This window comes from Chelon labrosus (assembly GCF_963514085.1).
Source record: "Chelon labrosus genome assembly, chromosome: 14".
Taxonomy (NCBI): domain Eukaryota; kingdom Metazoa; phylum Chordata; class Actinopteri; order Mugiliformes; family Mugilidae; genus Chelon; species Chelon labrosus.
Window position 1 is genome coordinate 15,090,004 of NC_140347.1, and position 24,581 is coordinate 15,114,584.

Genomic DNA, 24,581 nt, shown 5'->3' on the forward strand with positions numbered 1-24,581 from the left:
TTATTTTATATTAAAGTTTTGGAAGCAGCTTGGCCTCTCTCTCTTCCTAATTTGCTATTTGTCTTCATCCTACGCCGATTGTTATGACACAAGCAGGCACCCAGCGTTGCTCTGCTCGCATCCGGTGTCAGAGTGTCAGGATCAGTTACTTTGTGTTGTCGATTTGACATTAAAATGGAAATTGACTTTGGTGTGCTGCGAGACCAGAAGCACTTAACAAAGCTCTGAAGACGTTATTCAGGGCCTAATTGGCCGCTGCATTACTAAGCAGGATTGCGCCCCGGTGATTACTTTGATTAGCCCGAGATGACCTTGCGGATAATAGATTCGTGAATTTTATTTCTCGCAGGGTGATTAATGCCTCGTCAGATCTCTCCTGTAGAGGTGAAAGTACGCCTAATTACAAGTTTTGCTCGTATTTGTGTACTTTTAGCTGCACTACTTTCATTTGAGTATGTTTGACCTTCCAAGTGAAGGATAACCGATTCTCATTTTAAATAAAGCACAGCCGTCCTGGACTCCTGTTCTGGTCTGATGATCCAAAAAATTATTTTCTGGGATCTTGTCAAAGTGATTAATCAGGGGACTCTCCTCAAACATAGCCCGGATCACAAAAAAGCAAATGTGTTCCATATTCTTTATTAATTCGACCGATTTATCTTTCTAATGAAATTTTGTCCGGGAAAGTCAAACTGAAAGGCACAAACAAGGGTGTTAACTTGATTTACCCATAGTAACCTCATATATTTATTGCAGGGAAGTATTTTATTAGTATTCTTCAGCTTCTTAACCTACCGTGACTTATTATCAGCAAGTGAACTATGCTTTTCATTTAATCAGCAACACATCATCGTCCAAGATGGTGTTTGGCCTCAGCAGAACTTCATCTTTATGACATTAATAGTGTATTACATAACATATTTCCAAAATCCATACACAGGTACAAACATAAATCTGCCGCGGCTGCAGAGAATGAGCTCGACTGTTTATGCTTGGAGCGCAGATACGGACGTTATTGGACTTGTCAGCTCAATTTAAATAAGCGCCCAACAAGAATCTCACTGTGTAATGGACAGCACCAGTGTATTTACCCGAGTATGTAAACAGAGAAAGCACTTTTGGACAGAGCAATTGTCTTGTCTAATAACACACAGAGTGTAAAATGTGACCGTCAAGCAGGGGCTGGAGTAACAGCAATCTTGTGTGATCATTAAGAGACAACAAGTCTGGTTTAAATCGTTCCCAGGCACCAGAGGAGATGTTCCAGTTGATCGATTGTACTATGAAGTGTAACTGACGGGAAATTTATGTGCTGGCATATTTATTTCTGCATACGAATGCGTCAAAACAAAGGAATTAGCCGCGGTTATGAGGAGATAAGATGCTTGTCTTGTAAATCACTGCCGTCAAAAGGCTGTCTGTTATTAGAGCTGGTCTACTGATGTGATTCCAATACAGCTTGTTTCTCGCCACTCGTTGTCGTCCTTGAGCGGCTGACATGATGAGTCAGAGTAGGGTGAGGAAGCGTGTTGTTGAAAGAAGCGTGTGTCAGCATATCAGACACTTCAGGGAAAGAGGAGAATGACTGTAAAACTATAAATCTAAGCTGTGAATCCAATCACAGATGGCTACTTTGTGCGATTGTGATTTGAGAGAGGATTAAAGTTGTAAAAGCTTCTGCGCCTTTTTTCATTCATGGTGATGGACACAAGAGCAACGTAGTCATAGACGTCATCTGATCAACATGGAGCTGAACTAGTTTGTTAGGACTATCTACTTGGGTGCAGAGGTGTTTTTCCTCTTTATTGGTTGAAACCATAGACTACACATAAATATGGACAAGGCGTCCTCACTTCCTTGCATTGGCCAAACTGACGCTATTTTCGGATGGCACCATCTTGTGAGTTTGGAGCCAGAGTCTGTCCAGTATGGTCTGAGAGTGGAGCTCCACTTTGCTCTATCTCAAACAATATTACAAAGAAATGATGGATTATATACTGTACTATTATGTACTTTTTACAACTCTCACAGTCCTATGGGATAGCTTCACAGAGCAGTTGGCATGGCAACTTGTAGTGATCACGATGCCCCATCCTGTTTCTATAGCGTCAAATAACTAACTAAAACGAAACTTATCAGAAGAATGCATCAACATTATATTAACTACCTAAAATGACAGAAACCGTCCTTTAAAAAAATTATTTGAGGTGTATTTTTTGTGTTTTAGTTTGGCCCATGTCCCATTCACTAACATGGAGGGGTTGGAGCTTATGACCTATACTACAGTCAGCCACCAGGGGGAGCTCTACTTGCTTTGGCTTTATTTTTGAGGATCTGTTGTGTCGCCTGTCTTTGTACAGTCTATAGATGAAACACGTCTCCAAACTGCAATCCCAATGATCTACTATGTGTCAACCATGATAAGTTATTAAACTGCTTTCTACTGTAGGAATCCTATGGTTAATATCACATAGTTATTGTCTCTTACTAGCACAAAGGACAAATGTCCAGAAACTAACCTAAAGAGAATATTAAAACATTTACATCTGTTTCTACATTGTACTTTAAACATATTACATGATCTTAAACTGTATTCATTGATTGTAACCTGCAGAAAGGTTACTATTTTTATGTGCCGTGTGGAAGTCCAGTGAGTAGTCAAATTAATATGTCAGCTATTTTCAAAAGAACAATTTTGAATATATGGCTATCGCAACCCATTAAATGCCACTAAATCCTAAACACTTCCCCTCTCAAAAATAATTTTTCTGTATAAAAAATTCAAATGCAGAATATTTAGCTCCAAGTTAAGTGCATTGTGTTTTAAAATCATCAAACATCATCTCCACATTCACTCTGGGGCCGTGCTATGTCTTCATAACTCTTAAATAAATAATATTAATGCTAAACCCGTTGGCTTACAGTTTTATAGAGGATGTCCGAGGCACGTTGAGGAGAGCCCCTCTGAGAAACATCAGCGGTCCCTCAGCAAATCTCTGCCACACAGATATCAGCACAGCATGTCCACTAATGGAGCTCTGGCTTCATGCCTGGATCAATCACAAGGCCACGATTTCAACAAATCATGAGCCCTCCTTCAGTTCAGGCTGATACAGACTGACGCTCCATCATATCTGGACGCAAGGAGGGCTGCTTAATCATGTTGGTGGTGGACAGGTGTGTGTGAGACGGGGCGGGCAAGTGCACGACTTACGGTAAAAAAAAAAAAAGAATCACTGAGATTAATCGCGAGCACCGTGACTGCTATATCACCTCGCCTCTGAGAGTTGACGTGGAGAGATCCGGTGATGGATCACAACGAGACTGAGCAGGACATTGGCTGAGCGAAAAACTGTTGGCTCAGGGGTTTGAGGGAAACATGACTGACTGGTAGGACCATATCTGTACCACATTTCACAGAAATCCATTCAGTACATTTCACAACCTCTTGGTGCTACTGTAGGAAAAATAGTAATAAAAACCTTTCACCCTTTAGGGATCAGTTGAGATAGTTCAGGCTCAGCTTGGACCCCGCTGCCATCCTAACAAATTCATGACTATCTGAAACATTTACTGCCTCCACCAGCAAAAATGAAGAATTACTATTAAAAGCTGATCATAAGGCGATGCAAATGTGCTTTGTGGCACTCTTTCGCCCATTTCTAGTGCAGTAAGGAGGTTTTATTGCAGGGTAAGGGATAAATAATGTCCTTGAATATCGACTGTCTTTGTTGAAACCTTGACTCGGTTGGGATGAGCCAAAAGCCCTTGTTCTCTCTTGGGAAGATTGGCAGGAGTCAGGAAATGAGGACTGAACAGAGAGCACTTATAGTGAGTAAGTGCATTTGGCATGGCTTCAGCGCTGCTCACAGGAAAATTTCAAATTTCAGCAAGGTGGCCTCCTAAGCTGTTCGTTTTTGCAGAGTCAGAACAAAGGAAGAGGGTCTGGTAATAAACAAGAAATGGCTTCATTGGGGAGGACAAGCCAGCCAGGCACTGCTTCGATGACATTCTCGCTGCAGTGGTTTAAATCGTCTTTAACTGTGTCTCACTATTCATGTCAGATTTGGGTTCTTCACATCACGTTACAGCGGTGTACCTGTGCAATATTTAAAAGAATAATTTGACATTTGGAAAGTATGCCTAAACTTAGACTGATGTTGCTTTTGGGATTGTTTAGTACGTGGTTTAAGATCGACATAAACTCAAAAACCGGTTTGCAGAAATTAACCACAAACTGTATATGAAGATGGACGAACCCTACCTGAAACATGAAACCATCAATGTCCGACTCCTCCTAACTCCTTGCTAATACAAAAATGGGCAAAGAGGAGGAGTTTGAGTGGAGCTGACATGAGCTGATGACGCCTAGGCAGTCAGCTAGCAACCCGGTAAAGCATAGACCGGCCACACATAGCATCCGTTCGCTAAATTATGAGAATTTACCTCCTGCATAGCTGCCGTGAAAGGAGAAATTATCTACAGAGACCAAATCAGCTTTTGCAAAAGCTTGTAAATATGTTTATTTCTGCTGTAAAGTTGGACATTTTAACAAAGAGGTCTGAAATGATTGACTTTTGGAGCTGGCCTCAAGTGGCCATTTGTGGAACTGCAACTTTTTGACAGTTGTCTGTTCAAACCTGGAGGTTGCTGCTTGGTTTGAAGCCAATGCGATCTGATCACAGTTGATGCCTTTTCTTTTAGAGCCAGGATCTAATTTCATTCAGTCATTCATTCATTCATCTTCTATATTATTATTATTCCTGTTAAGGGTCGCAGGGGTCTACTGGAGCCTATCCCAGCTTCTCATCTAACACCCTGGATAGGTCTCCAGTCTGTCACAGGGCTAACACAGAGACACAGACAACCATTCACACTCACACCTACGGCCAATTTAGAATCACCAATTAACCTAACCAGCATGTCTTTGGATGGTGGGATGAAGCCGGAGTACCCGGAGAGAACCCATGCAGACACAGGGAGAAAATGGAAACTCCACACAGAAAGGCCCTGCCGGCCCATGGATTCTTCTCGCTGTGAGGCGCTGTAACCACCTCGCCACTGTGCCGCCCGGATCTCATTTCAAGCTCTGGAAACAAACCCTAGTTTACCAGAACCAAAAGAAAAACAGGCGCACAGACGGGCTAACGTTAGCTAGGACTCCTTGACAGTGCCCTGCAGGGCCCTACTGCGGCTCGAGACCACAAACACCAAAAGTCTGAGCCAACTGACAAACGCAGCATTGTGGCTATTGATCGGTGTCTAGAGAGAAACTGAACTTTTTGAATGGAAGTCAATTGGAGTCAGGGTATTTTTTTGGATCTGTCAGCAGCACCGCACTTTACTGTACTTCTGCAGTGGCTTCAGCCTCAAGCCATAATCGATCGTAATCTTAAAATTCCTCTAGTATCATAGGATAGGATTCATTTGCTGCATTACAGACAAAACGTAGGACAAGAAACAAAGACAATCCGTGATTAAGCTCATTATTTAATTCAGCCAGTAACTGTTTCTCCCTGTATTCAGCTCCACTGTTACTCATCTTCTCATCTAACCCCTGGTACGAAAGCGAATACACACATTTTCCCTAAAATATTGAGCTACATCTTTGAGCTCAATAGTGTCCCTTAGGGAGGATATAATGGACTTGGTTGCCAGAACACGATCAAGAATTCCTCTTGTTGCAGCTGACAGCCGGCAGAAGAGCCTCTTCAGTCGAAGAGGTGAAGCTCCATTAAAACCAGCAGAGATACATATCTCATGTAACACGCCAGCGTCAGTCAGATAACCCCTCGCGTCTCTGAGTCGTCACGACTCCGCCGCACCGGAGATGAATGGGCTCCGGTCGATTTGCATAACCACGCAAGAGCAATGTTGCTGACTCCAGCTCAAAATACAGACAAATGGGTTTAATTCCATTAAGTGAGCCTGAGCCTGAGTAGGAGCTGATCTACAGCAGAGAGCGAGGCCGTCTTATGTTCTGGCGCTGACTATATAACGCTGCAGAGCTGTGGGTAAAGACGACACAAGTATGACCAATCAAAGTGAGAGGTGTCACGGGTCAGGAGGTCAGCGAGGTAGATTACACCTCTCAAGGCTGCTGACCACACGCTGAAATTGAGCCACGGGTTTTGTCAGTTATATGGCGGCTGCAGTCGTTACATTGATGTGATTATGTTTCAGCATCAAGGACGGACGGGTGTAAGCAGGGCTGCGGGGATTGTTACGTGTTGCAGAGCGGCTTCAAGAGGAAGCAGCGTCCCTACAAGGATGAGGAAAGCAAGCTGAGTTTAATGACGGCAAATGTGCGTGATTGGGATTTTTGTGTACTGCTTCAGACACAAGGAATAAAGTCTGACTGAACTAAAGAAAATAGGGATGCACTGAAAATTTTCGGCCAAAAAACCAAAATGCACTTTTGGGCCATTTTCGGACGAAAACTTGCTGCGGTTGTTGCTTGCATCATCACAACATCCTGTTTCGGCCGTGTTGTTTCGGTGATAAATTTTCGGTGTCACGTTTTCTGTCACGTTTTAGTTTCTTGGGTTTGTTTATTGTATTTTGTTAATTTTTTTGGTTTTTCACAGTCATGGTTTAGTTTCTGTCATGGTTTATGTTTATTGTACTTTGTTTTTTCATAGTCATGGTTTAGTTTCTTGGATTTTCTGTTTATTGTATTTTGTTAAGTTCTTGTTTTTTTCATTGTCATGGTTAGTGTTTAGTTTTTCTGTTCTGTTTCCTGTTTTATTTTGTTAAGTTCTGAACTTCCTGTTTTTGTTACTCCATGTTTTCTTTTGATTAGCTCATTGGTTTCACCTTGGTTTCTTGATTTGCCTCACCTGTGTCTCGTCACCCCTCTGTTCCTCGTGTGTGTATATAGCCCTGCCTTCCCCTTTGTCCCTTTGTCGCGTCATACTGCTTGGTTCCATGTCATAGTGTTTCACGTTGTCCATGTATCATGCCATAGTTTTTGTTCATGTTGTAGTTTTTCATGCCACGTCGTAGTTTCATAGTGTTTATGATTTTTGTTTGTTCTTGGATTTCCTGCCACGTCAGCAGCGACCTTAGTTTTTGTAAGTTGTTTTTTGTTAATTAAAAAGAAAACTTTTTTCGCCTACTCCTGCCTCAAGTCCTGCGTTTGGGTCCTAAACCCCCATTCCCCGCTACCCTTTGTGACATTCGGCCGAAAATGGCCCGAAAGTGCATTTTCGGTTTACGGCCGGAAATTTTCGGTGCATCCCTAAAAAAAACAAACATGTTTTTCCAAAGATTTAATGATTTCCACGTTTACTAATTCACTAGAGCTTTCAAATGTCATTATTAAAACCCTCATATCTAGCTTATGAAAAGTCCCTCTGACTGACTCGACCGCACTGGATCAAACACCCCATCATGCATTAATTCCTAGACGGCCATCATTTATAACAAGATTATCACCAAATAGATTCATGAACACCAGCTATAGAGGCTAATTGAGATGTATAACCTGTCTATAAGGAGTCAGTAAATCATTTATTCATCACTGATGCTGTAACGGTGCAAGAAAAGTGGTTTTACTACAACTCTGTCTCCTAGAAATACATTTATACGCGTGCTTTGGTTCTCATTTGGTTTCACTTTGATCGGGGAAACATTACTGCCGCCTGCAATATGTTGGCAATATCTTTTCTGCTCAAGCAATTCAGTATTGTTTGCATGTTGAAGAGATTTATGCAGCAAAAGCTCTGCGTTAATCTGGCAGGACGTCATGTCAGTCTTATCCCTATCGAGTCATTAATAATAACATTTGAAATGAAAGCGAAAGCGGAGCTGTGGTAGGCAGATGTGAACTGTGCTGTCGTTTTTAACATATTAACATTAGTCTGGTCCCTTTTACGTGGAATATAATTATGCCAATCCTAAATGTGATATATAATGTGCAGGAAACAGGCGTGCAACATGTTTTAGTTTCTAGCTTTAAGTCTGATAGTCTGATTGTTTATATGCGTGTGTGTGGGTTTTTTTTCTTTTGTGGTAACAGCCGTTGCAAGGTGACAGGAAATGGAAGGAAACAGGGAGCGACATGCAGCTAACGACAAGACACAAACCAGTGGGTGGTCCGTGGTGGGTGCTTTAACCCCTTCAGGCAATGAGGTTGCCCCAGTTTTTTTTTTTTTTTTTTTTTTCCCCACTTCTTCTGCGGACCCTCTACATATTTTAAAAGTATTTTTTGTGCAACTGGGACGCGGCTCAGGTCTAAGGAATGAGAGAGAAGCAGCAGCAGCACAGAGACATTTCTCGTGTGTGTCTTACTGAACATTTAGGACAGGCCAGATGTTTTGACAGTTTGACAGCCTGGAGCAAAGCTTTCTCACGTCAGTGTAAGAGAGAGAAAAACTGACACGGACACAGTCGCTGTCCGTCTCATTTTAGTTCTTTCAGTGATGGATCAGGCTGGCAGAGAGGGAAGTGGGATAATAGTTTGTGTCTTATGTTTCCCTGGTTTCTCAGCTTTTCTTGGAGTGTTTTATTTCGTCTTATTTGTAATTATTTATTTACTCAGGGTCTCCGGCTTCCTCCCACCTTCCAAAGACATGCTGGTTGGGTTAACTGGTTCTAAACTAGGCGTAGATAAAGAATGGAGAGTGTGAATTCACTAGAGTGTGAATGGTTGTCTGTCTCTCCGTGTTAGCCCTGAGATAGACTGGTGACCTGTCCAGGGTGTACCCCGCCTCTCGCCCTGTGACAGCTGGGATAGGCTCCAGCCCCCAGAAAATGAATAAATGAATGAATTGCATCTCAACTCCTGCTGTAATTTTTAGCAGAAATCTTCAGGATGTCTCAACACTTCACAGGTTGTATCTTTGCTCAGGTTCCGCATGCCGTACTCTGTGGCCTCTGTGTCTCATTGCATCAAGTATGACATTGACCTGCAGCCTCCCTGGTCACGCGCAGAAAATGATCAAAGTTTTATGGTCCACCGGCCGAACATAAATAATCCTGATGTATATTTCTGCTTTGCATCAGATTTAACCTCGGCCCCCGCTGCAGAAGAACCATTGATCTTCTCATTCCTCTTCCGGACGTTTAGTGACATTGATTCAGCGCTTTGCCCTTGTCTCTCTCCGCCGCTGCGCACCAGTCCCTACCCTCGTAATGTCTTCATCTTCTCCTCTATCCCTAACCCATTTCACAGCGTCCATTTAACTGGGTTTCTTATGGGGCCCTATTAGCAGGGCCTGTGCTCAGGGAAGACATTTGATCCCCATCGTAAACCCGCAGCACTGCCTCGCAGACACTGAGCACATCACACTGTATAGTTGAGAGCAGTTAAATGGACTTAAAATATAAGTCCAGACATAAACGTTGAATGGATTAAGCTCACTTTTCACTCTCAGATTTCACATGCTGTGATTACAGATTGAAATTTCACTTTATAAATAAGAGCCCCTAAAATTAATCTCAGAACAAACGAGTTCATTTACAGAAGTTATTGGGAGTGTTGTGTCACCATCATACTACAATGTGAATGTCATGTCGGTGACTTGATGCACGTTCTTGTGAACATGATAATTAAGGCGACACGTCGCAGAAAGTGAATGCTTTTTACACCACGGCTGAACCAGATGGATTGCTGATCCGATTTCCCGAGTAAACCCACGTGTTAAAAAGGAATCTCTTTTTCAACTCATTCATTTTTAATGACAAACTACTTTCCCCAGTGAGCTCACCCCTTTACTGTCATGTATATGATATAACTGATCACCATAAGTGGGGTATAAAAGATTAGAGACAACTGATTTCCACCCAGAACCTTTAGTTTTGACCTGTTTTTTTTTTTTTTTTTTTTTGTTCAAAGAGAAGGGAAACACTGATTTCTGCCATTTCTCACGCCAATCAGTTAACGTACATGTAAATGCAGTCATTCATTTGTTCATTCATTCATTTTCTGTAACCGCTTGTCCTCTGGAGGGTCGCAGGGAGGCTGGAGCCTATCCCAGCTGAGAGTCACACACACACACACACATATGCACACCTACGAGCATGTCTTTGGACGGTGGGAGGAAGCCGGAGTACCCGGAGAGAACCCACGCAGACGCAGGGAGAACATGCAAACTCCACACAGAAAGGCCCCAGTCGGACCCAGAACCTTCTTGCTGTGAGGCATCGGTGCTAACAACCACCACTACACCACTGTGCCGCCCACATGTAAATGCAGCCGGGATGATAAAAGATCTTAAAATCACTCTACCCTCTTTCTCCTCTTGTCAGGCACCATCTGGGGTCCATAGTTGGCTCAGCCTGCTACCACCCCACTCCCTGAGCCAGAACTCCCCACTCCGAGCCTCTTCCTCCTCCTCCTCTCTGGCCTCAAGCACCGAGGAGTCCTGGTTTAGCCTGATAAGACAACCACATCTATCCACACCCTCGCATCATTAATCCCTCTGTTACGTTTCTTTCCATTAAACCTGTGAACTGTCAGTGAAGTCTTCTTACAAAAAGGCACGTGTATTTCCACTGCAGCAGGTGAATGAGTAAGAATCAGCGATAAATCAGCGGCTACATTAACATGGACAATAGCGTTATCCATCTTCCCAACAGGCGGAAACCTGGCCAGCTGCTGTATGCATTGCATTTCACCCCCTTAGGGCAACATTTCCTTTTACTGAGCGCGCTCTTAAATAGCTGAATTATGTCACCACTGATCAATGCAACGTTTCACCACACCCTGGTGTCCGCAGACCAGTTGGCTTTCCGGCACTTAATCTGGAAATGATAGCCCTGTGGAGGCTGTGTGGCAATGTTTTTATTTTAAGCAAATAATAAAGGAAAGAGTCGTTTAGCTGCTGGTGTAATCCACAAAGAATCCCAGCTACAGTTATCGCAATCCATGCAGAACAAAATGCATCCACACACAGTTACACCATACTGAACCACTGTCTCCATCTGCTGGTTCAAAAAGCCTTGCACACACACACACACACAATAAAGCTGCACTCTTCAGAAAACAGTAGACTTTTTAATACATTTCTCAACTCACCATCCATATTTCAGCCAACATGATTATTTTTTTTTTTATATTACCAAAATCATTGCAAAACGCAGTATCATAAATATATGGCAATCTCATATATACTTTTTTTTTTGTACATATTCATTGCAAAGGTCCCTTAGTTGTAAAAAATAAGTGTACAACCAACCTAAAAGTCTGATGGAAATCTGCGAAATTCAGCACGGTATTTTTCTAAGACAAAGATTTCAAACACAAGCTCTTGTGTCTTTAGTTAAAAGGCCTGCGACTACGAAGTAAAGATTGTTCTGATCTTGTTTAAATTGGCAACAAGCGAGATATCCTGATTACCTTATGAAATATCAAAAAGCCACTAAGTCTGTGTGATGTGTGTGGCGTATAAGGTTTTGATATATATTCAATTAAATAAAGAATATAAAAAAAAAGGCATTATTGGCAAAAAGCAGAAGAGCACAGTATTAAGTGCATTTACAAAAAAATAAAGTTACTCTGAATATTTAAAAGGTACAAATGTGAAAATGTGGAGTGTGACTGTGCCTGGCTGACGGTGTAAAGCTGAGTAACGGGTCAAACAGTTTCACTCAGGAGAGGAGTGCGAAGATTAAGAGGAAGACTTGATTCTCTTGTGCTTATTCTGCTCCGCGTGGAGCACCATTACATATTTTTCTTAATCCCTCCCTGATCCGCTCACCGCCTCGACTCTTTGTTTACCGATCCCGTGTTTATTTTTCTCTTTGTTTCCTCGTCTCTCAGTGCCAGTCTTCGTCGTCGTCATCCTCTCCTTCGGATGAGTCTTCCTGGCTGCTGACCTCCGCCTGATCCGTCACCCCGTTGCCATTTCCTCCCTGATGAGTCGCCGATGCAGCCGCCGCCGCCGCCGCCGCCAACTTCCTGGCTCGAGCTGCCGCCGCCTGCTCCTCCTCCTCTTTCTGACGCAACGCGGCGGCCTTCTTCTCCTGCTCGGCGTGACTCTTCATATGGGCGCTGCGACTCTTCACTTTAGAAAACACCCTATTAAAAAAAAGAGGAAAGAATTGAAATGAATAGGAAGCAGAAGAATAATAATTCTACAACGGCAACCACCAACCATAGGACTCCAAACCTTTGTCAAGCCCAATATTAATGTACCTGTAATACGGTGGGTAAAATACAGCACAGAGAAGTTACAAATAATAGGGATGCACCAAAAATTTTTGTCCGAAAACCGAAAATGCCCTTTTGGGCCACTTTCGGCTGAAAATTGCTGCGGTTGTTGCTGGCACGTGTTGTTTCGGCGCTAAAAGTGAGAAAATGTTCGGCTGAAAAAAAGCGAAAATGCACTTTCGGGCCATTTTCAGCCGAAAATTTATCGCCGAAACAACACGGCCGAAACAGAATCTTGTGATGATGCCAACCGCAGCAATTTTCAGTTGCATCCCTAATAAATAAAATCAAAGTTAATCTGCGATCACTTACCTGCTACACTTCTTGCATGGAAACACTGCATCAGGATCCTGCGGGGGCTTCGCCGGGGCTTTGCTCTTCTTCGCCGCAGGCTCGGCCCGGGGCCGGGGAGGCGCCGGGGGGTGACGGGCCTCTTTGTTCACGGCGTCCGGCTCTTTGATCACCAGCACCTGGAGCGACGGTAAAACGTAGGTGTTGACCGCAGAAGCGCGACTCAGAAAGCAGAGTAAGTCCTTGAACTAGACGATAAATAAATAAACTACATTTCTATTGTTTGTATTGTATTAGGCCATTTTCAACTTTTTTTTGTTCTTAAATTTTGTCCTATACGGCCACATTTTGTATGTGGTACGCCTGCAAATATTTCACAATAAAAGCACCGATAAGAGAGGGGTTTCAGTTTTAAAATGCTAAAAGTCTTTTAATTTGACATAGTTACTAGAAGCATGTGTATCCGCCCCTATACGCAATTAAATACTTACATAGTCATGAGCCTGCAGGGACTGAGCAACCCTCGCCTGGTGGCTGCTCTCGTAGTCGTAAGGATCCTTCTTGTCCTCTCCGTCGGCCTCGCCTTGAGCCACTTTAGGCTGCTGTGAGCTCTGAGTAATAAACCACACCAGAGAAATTAGACAGGGCATTGCAAATAATGTGAAGATTAGGTGTGGGTCCAACAAGGAAGATCAGTTTATTATGTTCTGCCGTTATTCCTCTGTGGGTGAATACGCTTCTCTATTGTCCTTCCCTTTTTCCCACGCTATCGATATAACCTCATTCACAATTTTGACATCACTTGCAACAGTCTTTCTCCCAGTTAGTCCCTGTCATTGTTCTCCAAATATAATTGTAATTCAGCCATCTCCACCTGATCCTTCTTCATATCTGTCCATTAAACATCACCCAACTCTATCACCAGAAGTCTGTTTCTGTAACAAGAGGCAACCCCTGGGGCTGAAAGATGAAGCCAAGGCAAGGCAGGATATCAAAAAATAAAACGCCGGCCCCGAAAAACGAGTCAATCCATAGATCTCTGTTAAAATGCCCAAATTACGGCAGGAATAAAGTTTACAACCTGCTACAAAAAAAACGACTTTAGTCTCTATAACTAATGTCTACACTTGTGGTAACTGTAGGAGGGTGAATGTTTATTTAATTTCATTTCATTTAATGACATTTAAAGCTAAAACCTTAGCATTGTGGCTGCTTTAAGTGACAGTTGGGTGACACCTCTTTGCCCATTTCTGAGTTAGTTGGGAGTTACAGTGCATTCACACCATGCCCAGCAAAAAGCTACACCTCACTCAGTGTTGCCACTGAATTCATCGACGGGAAGTTTTGGAACAGGCATTGGCGTTTTAAATAACTTAGGAACGGGTGAAGCAAATGCATATGATTGGTTGATGCGTCTGCTGCATGTCTCGCCCGACAACTAAAGCCTCATTGAACGCACTTCGGGGAACATAGACGCAGTAGCCTACACGCCTAGCCTACGCCGGTGCGAGCCATTTACACTCGCTCTGTGTCGAGTTCATTTTTGTTTCTTCTTCCTGCTCCACCTTCATCTACAATGGCGACTGGGACTTTCTTCGGCAAAGACGAGTCATACAAATGTTTGTATCTCTGAACCTCCTCAGTTAACCTTTCCTCCATGTGTTCCATCTTTATTGATCCAAAACAATCAATCCGAAATTTGCGGAGATGGAGAAGCAGCCAGAAATACTAAAGCGGAAACACGCTACTACCAATCGGACAAATCACAGCTCTTGTAGTCTGTGTCAACACGTCGTGTAGCTACATTTCTGGGGAGGTGCACGTCAGCTACGGCGCTAGGGTCTGCGTATAAGTCCTATAAGTCTTGGTCGTCAGGTTCATACCACTATAGAACACTCACTCCTAGTGCGAACACACCGTCAGGTCATCAGGTCATGTCAAGATTGTGACGGTCCATGCCTTTACTTCACTTTTATTACTGGTATAAAATTGTGACATGCATCCAAATAACTGTCTTTCACATACGAGTCAAGTAAACTCCACCTCACCTTAACGTCCACCACGGCCTCTGTGTGCTTCTCCACGGGCGATTCCGGAGGCCCGAAGGTTAAAATGCCGTTGCGGCTGATCTTCACCTGCTTCTTGTACGTGTAGTAGAACTCTACGCACTGAGCCACCGTCTTAGTCCGCACCTTGAAACGGTTTCAAGAAACAAACAGAGCGGGGATGAGGAATGAATGAACAGTTTCGTGAGAAGCGGTTTATTTTTACCTGACATTTACGCGCATCTTATTAAAGCACTTTATAGAAACAATAGCAGAAACTCAGTGGTAACGTTACTCAAACCACATTTCCTACAATTTTAGTCACTTCCTGTCGCTAAGAGGATGTGAAGTAGTCAATCAAGTCGATCTCTTTTGCACTTTTTGGAACCTTTTTTTAAAAACGTTTTCTGTTTGTGTTCAGAGGAGAACATCCTCTTCCTGTTTACAAAAGCATATTTTCCATCACATCTGAATCTGGCCTCTTATAGTAAAAGGACTCTGATGGTGTTGTTTGTTTAAAGTAATTATACCAATGCCTCGAGGAGTGCGGTGAGGTTTTATTGGCTCTGCGCGGAGTGCGGCTGATCAAATTCGCTGATGTATTTTTAGATTTATATACACTGATTCACGATGTGCTCGTGCTGCGGGGTGAAAGTTAACGAGCGTACCAGTTTCTGCACCAAAAAGAAGTCCTTCCTGTAGGCAGAGATCCCCTTGTTGAAGTAGCGCTTCTCCTCTGCAGACCAGCTGTCGGAGCCTGGGAAGAAAACAATGCGGCAGAAAGTTGAACATAAACTAAAGAGCGCGGGGAGGGGTGGGGGCAATAGAAGCGATAAAGAATAAAACGGTTTGTTTTACCTGAGTAGTGATAGCCTGCCAGGTGATGGCCTTTGGGGAAAATTGGGTCCTGAAGCATCAAGCGTTCCAGTGTTTCCTTAAAATCAACGTCACAGCGAGAAAGGAATTGAGTGCTTCAACTATACTTATGGCTAATAGCGATTAATCTCATGATTTTCCGTAGTTAATGCGATTAATCGCACATTGTAAAATCTGTTCTTAATGCAACTTAAAGTTTTTAATACTCAAATCCACATGGGAGCGGACACATGTGCTTGCCTTATGCAAATGAGTGTTGTCATTACTGCAACAACCCAAAACACTGACAAATATCTCTCCAGAATTACCTCAAAGATAGTGCATGCTCATAAAATATGCTGCATCTGTTTTGCAGACTATCCACCGTGATCGGCCCTTGCTGAGGGAAAGGAGGACTCTCTGTGTCAGACGTGTGCTTTGCCAGCAAGCCGTATTTGAGAATTGACGTACGGTGGAGGTAAGTGAATTCACATCGACGGTAAATGCAAATAACTTTGATCTTGTCCAGAGAACCATCTGGCAGGGCTTTTGAAGCTGAACTTTTCTTGTTTTATATGTATTTTTTTTATACATTTCTACACAAGAAAGCTTGTTTCGGCTTGCCACTGTAAAAACATTTTTGCAGCATCTCTTCCTCGATCAGGCCGGCAATGAAACCGCATAATTTGCATGCATTAATCACACGTCAACCACATTAGAGTCGTTTCAACTTTGAAAGCTCTGACAGTAAGATCTGAGAAATGCATAATTAATAATGACATTTTAAGATTTCAACATTTTGCTGCTGATTGAGGTCGCCACTGAAAAAAATTACTACTCATAAAAGAACTACTTGTATGAACTATTACTTTACTCACAAGGAAATTGCCCCCGCTTTCATGTAAACAGTGTAACACCAGCTCCTGATTGGTTCCTCCTCCCCTGAATACACTGGAACAAGCCGCACTCATCAAATCTTCCACTAGAAAGAGAGACTCAGAGTAAGCAAGCGACAGGAACTCGTATAAAAAAAAAAATAAAACACACATGTAATGTGAGATACTAACTGCTCTCTTGGTCACCATGTTTAAGGCTGGACTCATCCAGGGGAACCCAAACCAGGTCAGCTTTGTGCTGGTCCAGATGGGAGGATGGCTGATCTCGCATGTCAGGAATATCCGCCTGGTACTGTAGCCCGATGTTGATGCGCCTGGACACCAAGGCGAAGTGTTGAGATATGGAGGTGAGACGGGAAAGAAACATCAAGTGTCTGAGGTCGTACTTACGGTTCAAGGCTCACAGGTGTGGCATCGGCGATCAAAGGCAAGACGGGAGGTTCAATATCAGAACTCGCTGAAAGATGAGAAATAAAAAAATGAATAAATCGTACACGTTATCTGAGAGATTATCACTGGAAGAATTCATTTCTATTCATGACCGCAGAAGACGAGAAGCAAAAAAACAACTTACTGGAGCGCAACAGGCTGCGCGCCGCAGACTTGGGAGTAGGCGGCGGCGGCAGGATTTGGTTGCTCACGGCTATGTTGGTGAGGAAGGCGGAGAAGTAGAGGCCCGAGCCCTCCCGCACAGGAGACAGGATGGGCGGAGGGGTGTACGGCGGCAGGGTGAGCGGGTTGTCCAGGCGCACCGGAGAGCGCAGGTTACTCTGGTAGGCAGTGATGCTGGAGTAGACGGACGGAGGGATGAAGGTGGAGGGTTTGGGGGGAGGGATTATGAGAGGCTCGGGCCGGGGCCGCCGCTTGCACTTAGCCTTTCCGTCCTCGTCCAGCCCTGCATCGCTGTCACCATCCTGGGTTGTAAAGGGTTAGAGGTGAGATTTAGAGTTATCTCATATATATACTTTATACTTTTATATACTTTTGGATATACTTTTCTTTAATATCAGTTGCAGCTCTGCTAGTACAACAAACCGTGGGGATGGCTGCTACCATCAAGGAGTGTCATTGCTATGGGGTGGGGGTGTCTGGTCTGGTCTAGGTGGGTGCTACATGTCTAAGTAACATCCACATGAATGCCAGGTCCAAAAGTTTCCCAGCAGAACACTGAATTGTCACAAGATGGTCAATGTTATTTACTTCAGTGGTGATAAGCCGTTCTGCAGAATCTGAATTTAACAGCGAATCAAATCCATAGCTAATATCTAACGTGTAAAACAGCTGTCCTCGTAGTTAGAGATTCACATCATCGTCTTATTCACAGCCAACTCATTGTGCAGTGATCCAGGTTTCAGCAGCACATCTCTGTTGCTCCTCAGCAGATGTTTTCCAGACTAAACCTCTCTAAGTTTGACCCCTGGGAGACTTATTGTACCAATAAGAGCTTCAACTCTGAGGCCGCTTGTGTAACTGGGTGGGATTACACGGTAATTACTAACAACTGTCCTCAAACTTGTTTTTAGTAGGGTCTCGTGGCTGTTGAGTAATGTGGTCCGAGTCTGAATAAACATCTACAAACATGAAAAAATTCAAGGGCTTGTCGAGGCGCTGATAAGTAAATAAAATGACTTCTCCACCAGCTGATTTCCAGTTAACCGAAACGAAAGCGACACCTTAACAGGACTAACCTGGCTAACACTGACCGATCTGAGTGACCGCCGGCGGGCCACGATGACAGAGGGCTTGCGATCCGCCGGCCGCTCGCCCTGGCCGGGACGCCCGTGGGCCCAGGCGCCCTGGGGATCGGGCTGACCCCTGTGCACCGGCACGGACACGGGGATGACCAGGGGCACCATGGAGGCCGGCTTGCCCGAGGCGCCGTCTTCCTGCTGGGGCGCAGAGACGAGAGAGGAGAGACGGGGAAAAAAACGAAAGCAACAAAGAGCGAAGAAAGTGACAAAAAGGAGGTTGAGGAAGTAGCAGGGAAAATGGAAAAAGGGATGGAGGTACAAAAAGAGGAAGATGGTGTGAGTGCACATGGCTATCTAAACGACGCAGCAGTTCTGAAATGTGATTTACTTCCAGATAAACGGTGACGTTAATTTACTTGTCGTCCTCCGTGAGAAGTAAAAAATGCTTAAAGGTGCAGTCAAGCCTGTCAGCATTTATCTTAAAAACGTCTCTTCACAATTAACAACGGCAAAAAAAAAACGCGTACACCGGTGCTTATTTAGGTTTTTGACTGAATAAAGGACAGATTATGCAGATTAAAACAAAAACAAAACACATATTTGAGTCGGGAAGGTTCGTTATTTTATGTTTTCTACACAGAATTTCACCAGTTCATTAGGTACACTAAGAAAACTATTGCATTCCATTACAACAGTGCTGCACTAAATCCTCCTTTATGATTGTCATAATGTTTAGAGGCGGCGTTTCAACTGTGAGGCTGCAGTTTGCGGTGCAGTCAAACTGCAAACACTTAAGCGTTTCTGTTATTTAGCCTGGCACAACGGCTGAAACGGGGCCGTCGAAATAATAGAAACATGTGTCGGCACAACACAATGCACTTCAATGGTACTACAAACCACATCCTACAAAATAAACAGCCCTCTCTGTTGCTTTTAGACAAATGCTGAACACCACAACCTTCACAAAGTTAACATTTAGTGTGAGACGGTTACATTAGAATGCATTCATTTTCACTACTGTACCTAACGAAGTGGCAAGTGAGTGTATACCTGCAGTTTGTCAGAGTGCAACACGATCTTCGCTGGTATTTACGGATATAAAACTTCCTAAAAATCAACTGGTAGCCGTTAAAACTATAAATCAGCCTTAAGATTTATATTTAAAGTTAAGAACAAGAGACAAGAATGAACAGCTTCCTGCCCTGACCTAGTATAAGTGTTGCTCGCTAACCACAAATCGGCAGCTCAGGGCCGTGAATAGCCACATTAAAACCTGTTTGGCGTGCGTTGGAGGGAAAGGGAGTGTAGCTGCGCAGGTTGACAGCTCGGCCACACCCGTGCTCCGCTGAATGACTGGGAAAAGGCCTGAGGAATGTGGAGGTGTGCAGACATGCAGCCGCTCCAACTGTATCTGTGCATGCTCTGCACACACAAGAAAGAAAAAAAAAGAAAAACCTACGGCAAGCCTTGAAACCCACTCAGGGAAGAGCACTGTGTCGAGAACAAAACTCAAAATAAACCGATTTTTTGTAGTTTTTGTGTTTAGAATCTGCGTAACGAAGCCGCCGAGGAGGAAAAAAAAAAAAAAAAAAAGGCTGCAGTGGGTGTGCCACTGAGAATGTAAACACTTTGAAATCTTGAATAACGAGGTTAAAGGTGTCGTCTTTCTTGCAGCGATGAAATGAAAGCAATCTTTCAAATCCAAAAAAAAAAAAGAGGGAAGCTTCAACAATAGCCAATATTCAGGTTGCACCAGAAAGTGTTGCGAGATAATGCGCCTTATAGTATGACTGTGTGCGCTTGTAACAACCGCCTGCAATAGCCGACACTCTACAGCTGTGGGAGTAAACAGACCCAAGAAAGGGATTTTGTAAACCATAGGGAAGTTCTTCATAGAAACAGGGTTCTTCCTCTTTGTACGGTTGCTTGCCAACTTTGCCAGATGAGACAATCTGCTCTCAGCTGCATTAACGTTTCCACTCTCTCTCAGGTGAACTAAAGTATTCACACTTGCTGTTTCACTGTGCTTGTGTAATAAATGAATAACAAATTCGCTACGTGATAAAGTGTGGTGAGTGGCTTTTTTTTAACCTTAGCAGCTTTGGCAGGCAGGGACTCCATTTCTGACGCCTTTTGAGCGAGCGTCTCCAGATTGATCTCCTTGGACGCCCTCCTTCTCCTGCGGATTACGCCTCCTGTCGTCACCTGGCTTTCCCCTCCCCTCGCGGGCTGCACACCTGCTACTCCGTTCAGGGATGGCGGAGGGTCTTTGGAGGCTTGAGGCCAGATGTTTGTCTGCGGCGGAGGACCCAGAGGGGACTGTCCGTCTTTGGAGAGGCGACGGGAGCGCCGGGAGGGAGCCGCGGGAGCCTCGGACGCCTCTGCAGTATTCGTGGGGACCTTTTCAGGACATGGATCGGGTGCAGCTGAGGCAGCACTGGTTTGAGCCTCTGGTTCCTGCGGCGGCTCTGCTGACTTTACGTCTTCTTTTTCAGACCCAGTGTCAGGTGGACACGGTTCAGGAGACTGATAAGCTACAAAGTTTTGGGTCGGCTGTTGCTGCTGCTGCTGCTGCTGCTGCTGCTGCTGCTTTGGTTGCACTGGTGGTTGTGTCGCTTCTTGCTGTGGCACATTTTGTTGCTGCAACTGCTGTTGCATTTGCTGAAGTTGTCGCTCCTGTAGCTGTTGCTGGTGATAGTGCTGCTGCATTTGCTGCATTTGCTGCTGCTGCATTTGATGCTGTTGGATTTTCTGTTGCTGCTGCAACTGTTGATGCTGCTGCAACTGAATCTGATGCTGCTGATGCAAATGTTGCTGCTGCTGATGCTGCTGCTGCTGCTGTTGTTGGTGATGCATTTGTTGCTGCTGCTGATGCATCTGATGCAGAATCTGCTGTTGGGTTTTAGGCTGCTCGGTGTAGGCCAGGTTCGACATCGCCTTGTTTCCCGGGAAGCCGGGGTAATACGGCCCAGCGAACGGCTGCTTGTTGGGTCTGAATGTTGCCTGAAACGGCTGCAGCATGGGACCCTGCATGTTGTGGGGCGGCACGTGCGGCTGGCCCTGGAGCTCGCCCTTGTGGCCGTGCTGATAGGCTTGCAGCTGAGCCTGGTGCATCGCGGCCGCGGCGTGCTGGTCCCACTCGAGCCCTCTCCCTTGAACTTGAGGCTGGGTGGAATCCCTGTAAACCTCCACGGGTCCGGGCAGCTGATTCTCTGCTCCCATCGGCAGAGGTACGCCTTCGTGGACCCCCTTGTGGAACATCTGACCCCTGACGTTCACGCCGGTCATGTAAGGGCCAAAATTCTGGCCCCACGTTGCTACAGGAGTTTCCTGAGTCCATCCAGAGGGCTGTATGGAGTCCTGCTGCATCCATTTCACCGGAGCAGCCTGTTGATAGTGCGGCAGACTTTGGGGCCCTTTCTCTGGGTTATAAACACCAGAGCTGCTGGCAGAGTCACTGTGGCTTGCCTCTAAAACCGGAGGTCCCATTCCATAATAAACCTCCCCTGAATGCTGAACCGCCTCTTTCATGGCTGAAGCCCGATGCTTACCACCCTTGCCAGTATTAACTTGAGAAGGAAGACTCATAGTAATATTATAAGGTGTGAAAATGCTCGAGTCAGTGCTTGGTCTCTGCAAAAACCGAGTTAGTGCCTCCGTAGTGTGCTTTCACTGCTAAGAATTCTTGAGCTGTGTATACAGAGGTGTCTGGGAGGAAATATAAATCCCAGAGGAAAGTGCAGGGCGGGGAACATGCAGTCCTCCTTCAAGAATCAAATCCGTGATCCGCTGCCCATTCTTCTCATCCTCTTTGGGGCGCAAGACCTTGTGAGAGAAAGAAGAAGTTAGGCACTTTGAGTTTTGCAGGAAGGCGAGCATATACAAAGTTTTACAGACGTCTGCACCAAAGAGGAAACTGAGGCCTACCCCAGCAGATAGCCCCGTCTGTAACATTTACTGTAAACGTGAAGCAGGGAGGAAATGTCGACGCGAACGTCCAGGTGCGTGCAGAGAGGACATTACGAGCAGAAGTTTTTTTTTTTTTTGAGGCGACAGGCGGCAAGGAGGAGCTTACAGTGTAGCTGCCATTTGGCATAACAAGAAATACAGGAAACGAAGGGGCTCGTGCAATCACCCGAGCGATAGCCAGTGATGTTGTGTTAAAAAAAAAAAAATAAGCAACAAGGAAGCAGCGGAGAAGCGGGGAGCTGTTAGGCAGATTAGTGAGCAAGCACTTAAACGCAGCGTTTGTACCTTATCAGTGGTGCACTGGGCTCTCCATGGCCAGCTCCATGGAGTCACTTTGGTTTCGATCAAAGTCGACTGCATGCAGCTCCATGAAGGGATTGTGCGCAGCAAATGTCATAACTCTGACAACTTTCCTCTCGAGTTTCACAATATGGCGACTTAACAACCGCACGAAGACGCACTCCAAAGTCCGGTCACGGCTGGAGGAGGCTCATTAAACGCCGCAGTTACAATGTTGCACACTGTATCCGTAAAACCGTGCACTTCCAGGAAAACATGTCCACAACTTTCCCCCCCCCCCTACCCCTCCTCTCTCGCGTCAACGAGTAGAAACCACACATGCAGACGACGGGAGGAGTGAGACAACTCCGCCGTGCAGCGGCCTCCTCTGGTACTTCCTCGGATTTCAACGCTGCCGCTGCGGAGCTCCGCGGACCCGGAGCCGCTCTGTAGGTTTGGTCCGGAGCGTGTGGAGAGCTGCGAAACTGCGCAAACACGCAGAAAGTTGCGGCACCCACAAACGCGCCGCCTCACCCCAAAACAGCTCAACTCACATCCTGTTATCCAATCCGAGCGGCTGGCCACGCCCCTCGCTGTATCCGTGTACGTTTGGTTTGCTGTCGGGGCCGCTCCCGGAAAGCGGAGTCTGAGCCTCGTCGCACTGACCCAGTTTGTCGCTGGTTAAAAAAAATCAGGGCCGCAGTCAGGATTTTGGAAATGCTGAGGCTGAATTCGAGCATCCTCCAATCAGATCACACACAACCTCGACAACTCATTGACTGATCTATTAAAATTAATAATATTGGTTTATTTATTTTAGTTAAACTCCATTTTACAGTATTTTTTATTACATTTTATCCACTTTATGATGCTTTAATGTAGATTTGTAAAAGTTAAGAAACTTAAAAATTATAAAAGTGACAAGAAATGTGCACATGTGTGAAACTTTAAATTATAAAACATGATCTGCTCTTCTGGTTGTTGTAGGTCTGCTACATTTGTGCCTATAGTTTCTCTCTGGGTAAAGTCTAAAGACGTGGCTGATGATGTGTTGCAAAGCTGAGTTAATTCACTGACAAAAAAGCACACTAGTCTTTTACTGGTTGAGCCATCTACGTGTCCAAGTCCACAGGCCGAGCTGAGCTACTTCCTGTTGGATCCCCACGTGCATGAATATGGGAGAAATGATTATACTCCCTCTAGACTTTCCAAATTATCGTTTTACAGATGCTCTTTTTCCAGTGAGGGTGTGTGCCAGTGATGAATCCAGAGGTAGTAACGTGGTTTGGCCACTAGACCGAACCCAATGCATCAACTCAGTAGTCTGCTTGAATGTAGGGCTGTATTTTAGTTTCATACTGCTTTGAAAAATGTCCTATGATCTAGTTTCAAGTCTTCCTTGATGCATCATAATGCATATTATTATACTGCGGTGTGCATTGAGTCTTTGGGTTCTCAGTCAGATCCACCCTCTTCTCCAAATATGGCCACTTCTTTCTCTAAACCAGATGGCACGGGCCAACTCAAAGCCTCAAAACAGTACCCCAAAGACCAGTTGATGTCTGGATACACCAAGCTGACCTAAAAGAACTGGCAGGCCCCGAAGGCCGACTGTGGCGACACCTTACGTCTTCTGTTTCTGGGCCTAAGAATTAGCAGCCAACAACCAACTAGCACGTGTACAATCTGGAAGTAACTCTTCATATCAGCAGGCAGCAGCAGGCGGTATTCATCGTTCATAAATAAAACCTAGAAGTCCTAAAGCGGTGGATATACAAACATTTGCACAGAGCTGTCCTCTCCTCACGTCTATCAATGACACATACAGCCCAGTTTGATGTCAAGGGGGCCAGACCAATAACACGATGTTTACCTGTAAATAACGACAACTCCAAATGTTTCCCTTTGTTTTAGTGCAAAGAAGAACATTATGAAAAATGTTTACATTTAATGACTGGACATTTCTTAAGAAAAATAAGTGCAATTTATGTTTAGTTCTAGGTCTCAGTGTTGTGATATGTCCACAACTTTTAATAAATCTGTGTGAACCCTATAAGAATAGCAATTACTTTTATTGGAAAATTTGCAGTTAATGTCTTCAATGTTTTGCAATTTGCAAATTCATCCCGCGGGCCAGATTAGACCCTCTTGCGGGCCGGTTTTGGCCCCCGGGCCGTATGTTTGACACATATGATCTAGATGGTCATACTAAAGTGTTCAGATGAGACGAAGATGGAAAAAAAGAGTCTGTGTGCCCTATTTACTTTGTCATTTAGTTGGTTTTGTGACTTACATTTTTCATGCAGTGGTTTGTTAAGATGAGCAGGAAGTCAGAGTGATCTCACTAACCGTTATGCACCTCTGCTGACTCCACATGCTGAACCGGCCAAAAAAGCAGCCG

At 44.6% G+C, this 24,581-nt stretch overlaps 1 protein-coding gene across 4 annotated transcripts; it reads right to left on the reverse strand.

Annotated features, from left to right (window-relative positions):
- Positions 1-10,986: 10,986 nt before the first annotated feature.
- On the reverse strand, positions 10,987-22,453 carry mideasa (mitotic deacetylase associated SANT domain protein a). Of its 4 annotated transcripts, none has more exons than XM_084560160.1 (13): positions 22,187-22,453; positions 20,024-21,757; positions 17,930-18,127; positions 16,816-17,155; positions 16,632-16,698; positions 16,413-16,555; positions 16,224-16,327; positions 15,349-15,424; positions 15,159-15,247; positions 14,494-14,637; positions 12,937-13,056; positions 12,467-12,624; positions 10,987-12,022 (listed from the first exon to the last, which is right to left on the reverse strand). In XM_084560160.1, exons 2-13 carry the CDS (start codon positions 21,518-21,520, stop codon positions 11,761-11,763), a joined length of 3,198 nt encoding a protein of 1,065 aa, XP_084416286.1. In that variant the 5' UTR covers positions 21,521-21,757; positions 22,187-22,453; the 3' UTR covers positions 10,987-11,760. The 4 variants fall into 4 exon arrangements, with proteins under 4 accessions (XP_084416286.1, XP_084416288.1, XP_084416287.1 ...); XM_084560162.1 differs by having other exon boundaries at positions 17,945-18,130; XM_084560161.1 differs by having other exon boundaries at positions 16,428-16,555; positions 17,930-18,130.
- Positions 22,454-24,581: the final 2,128 nt, after the last annotated feature.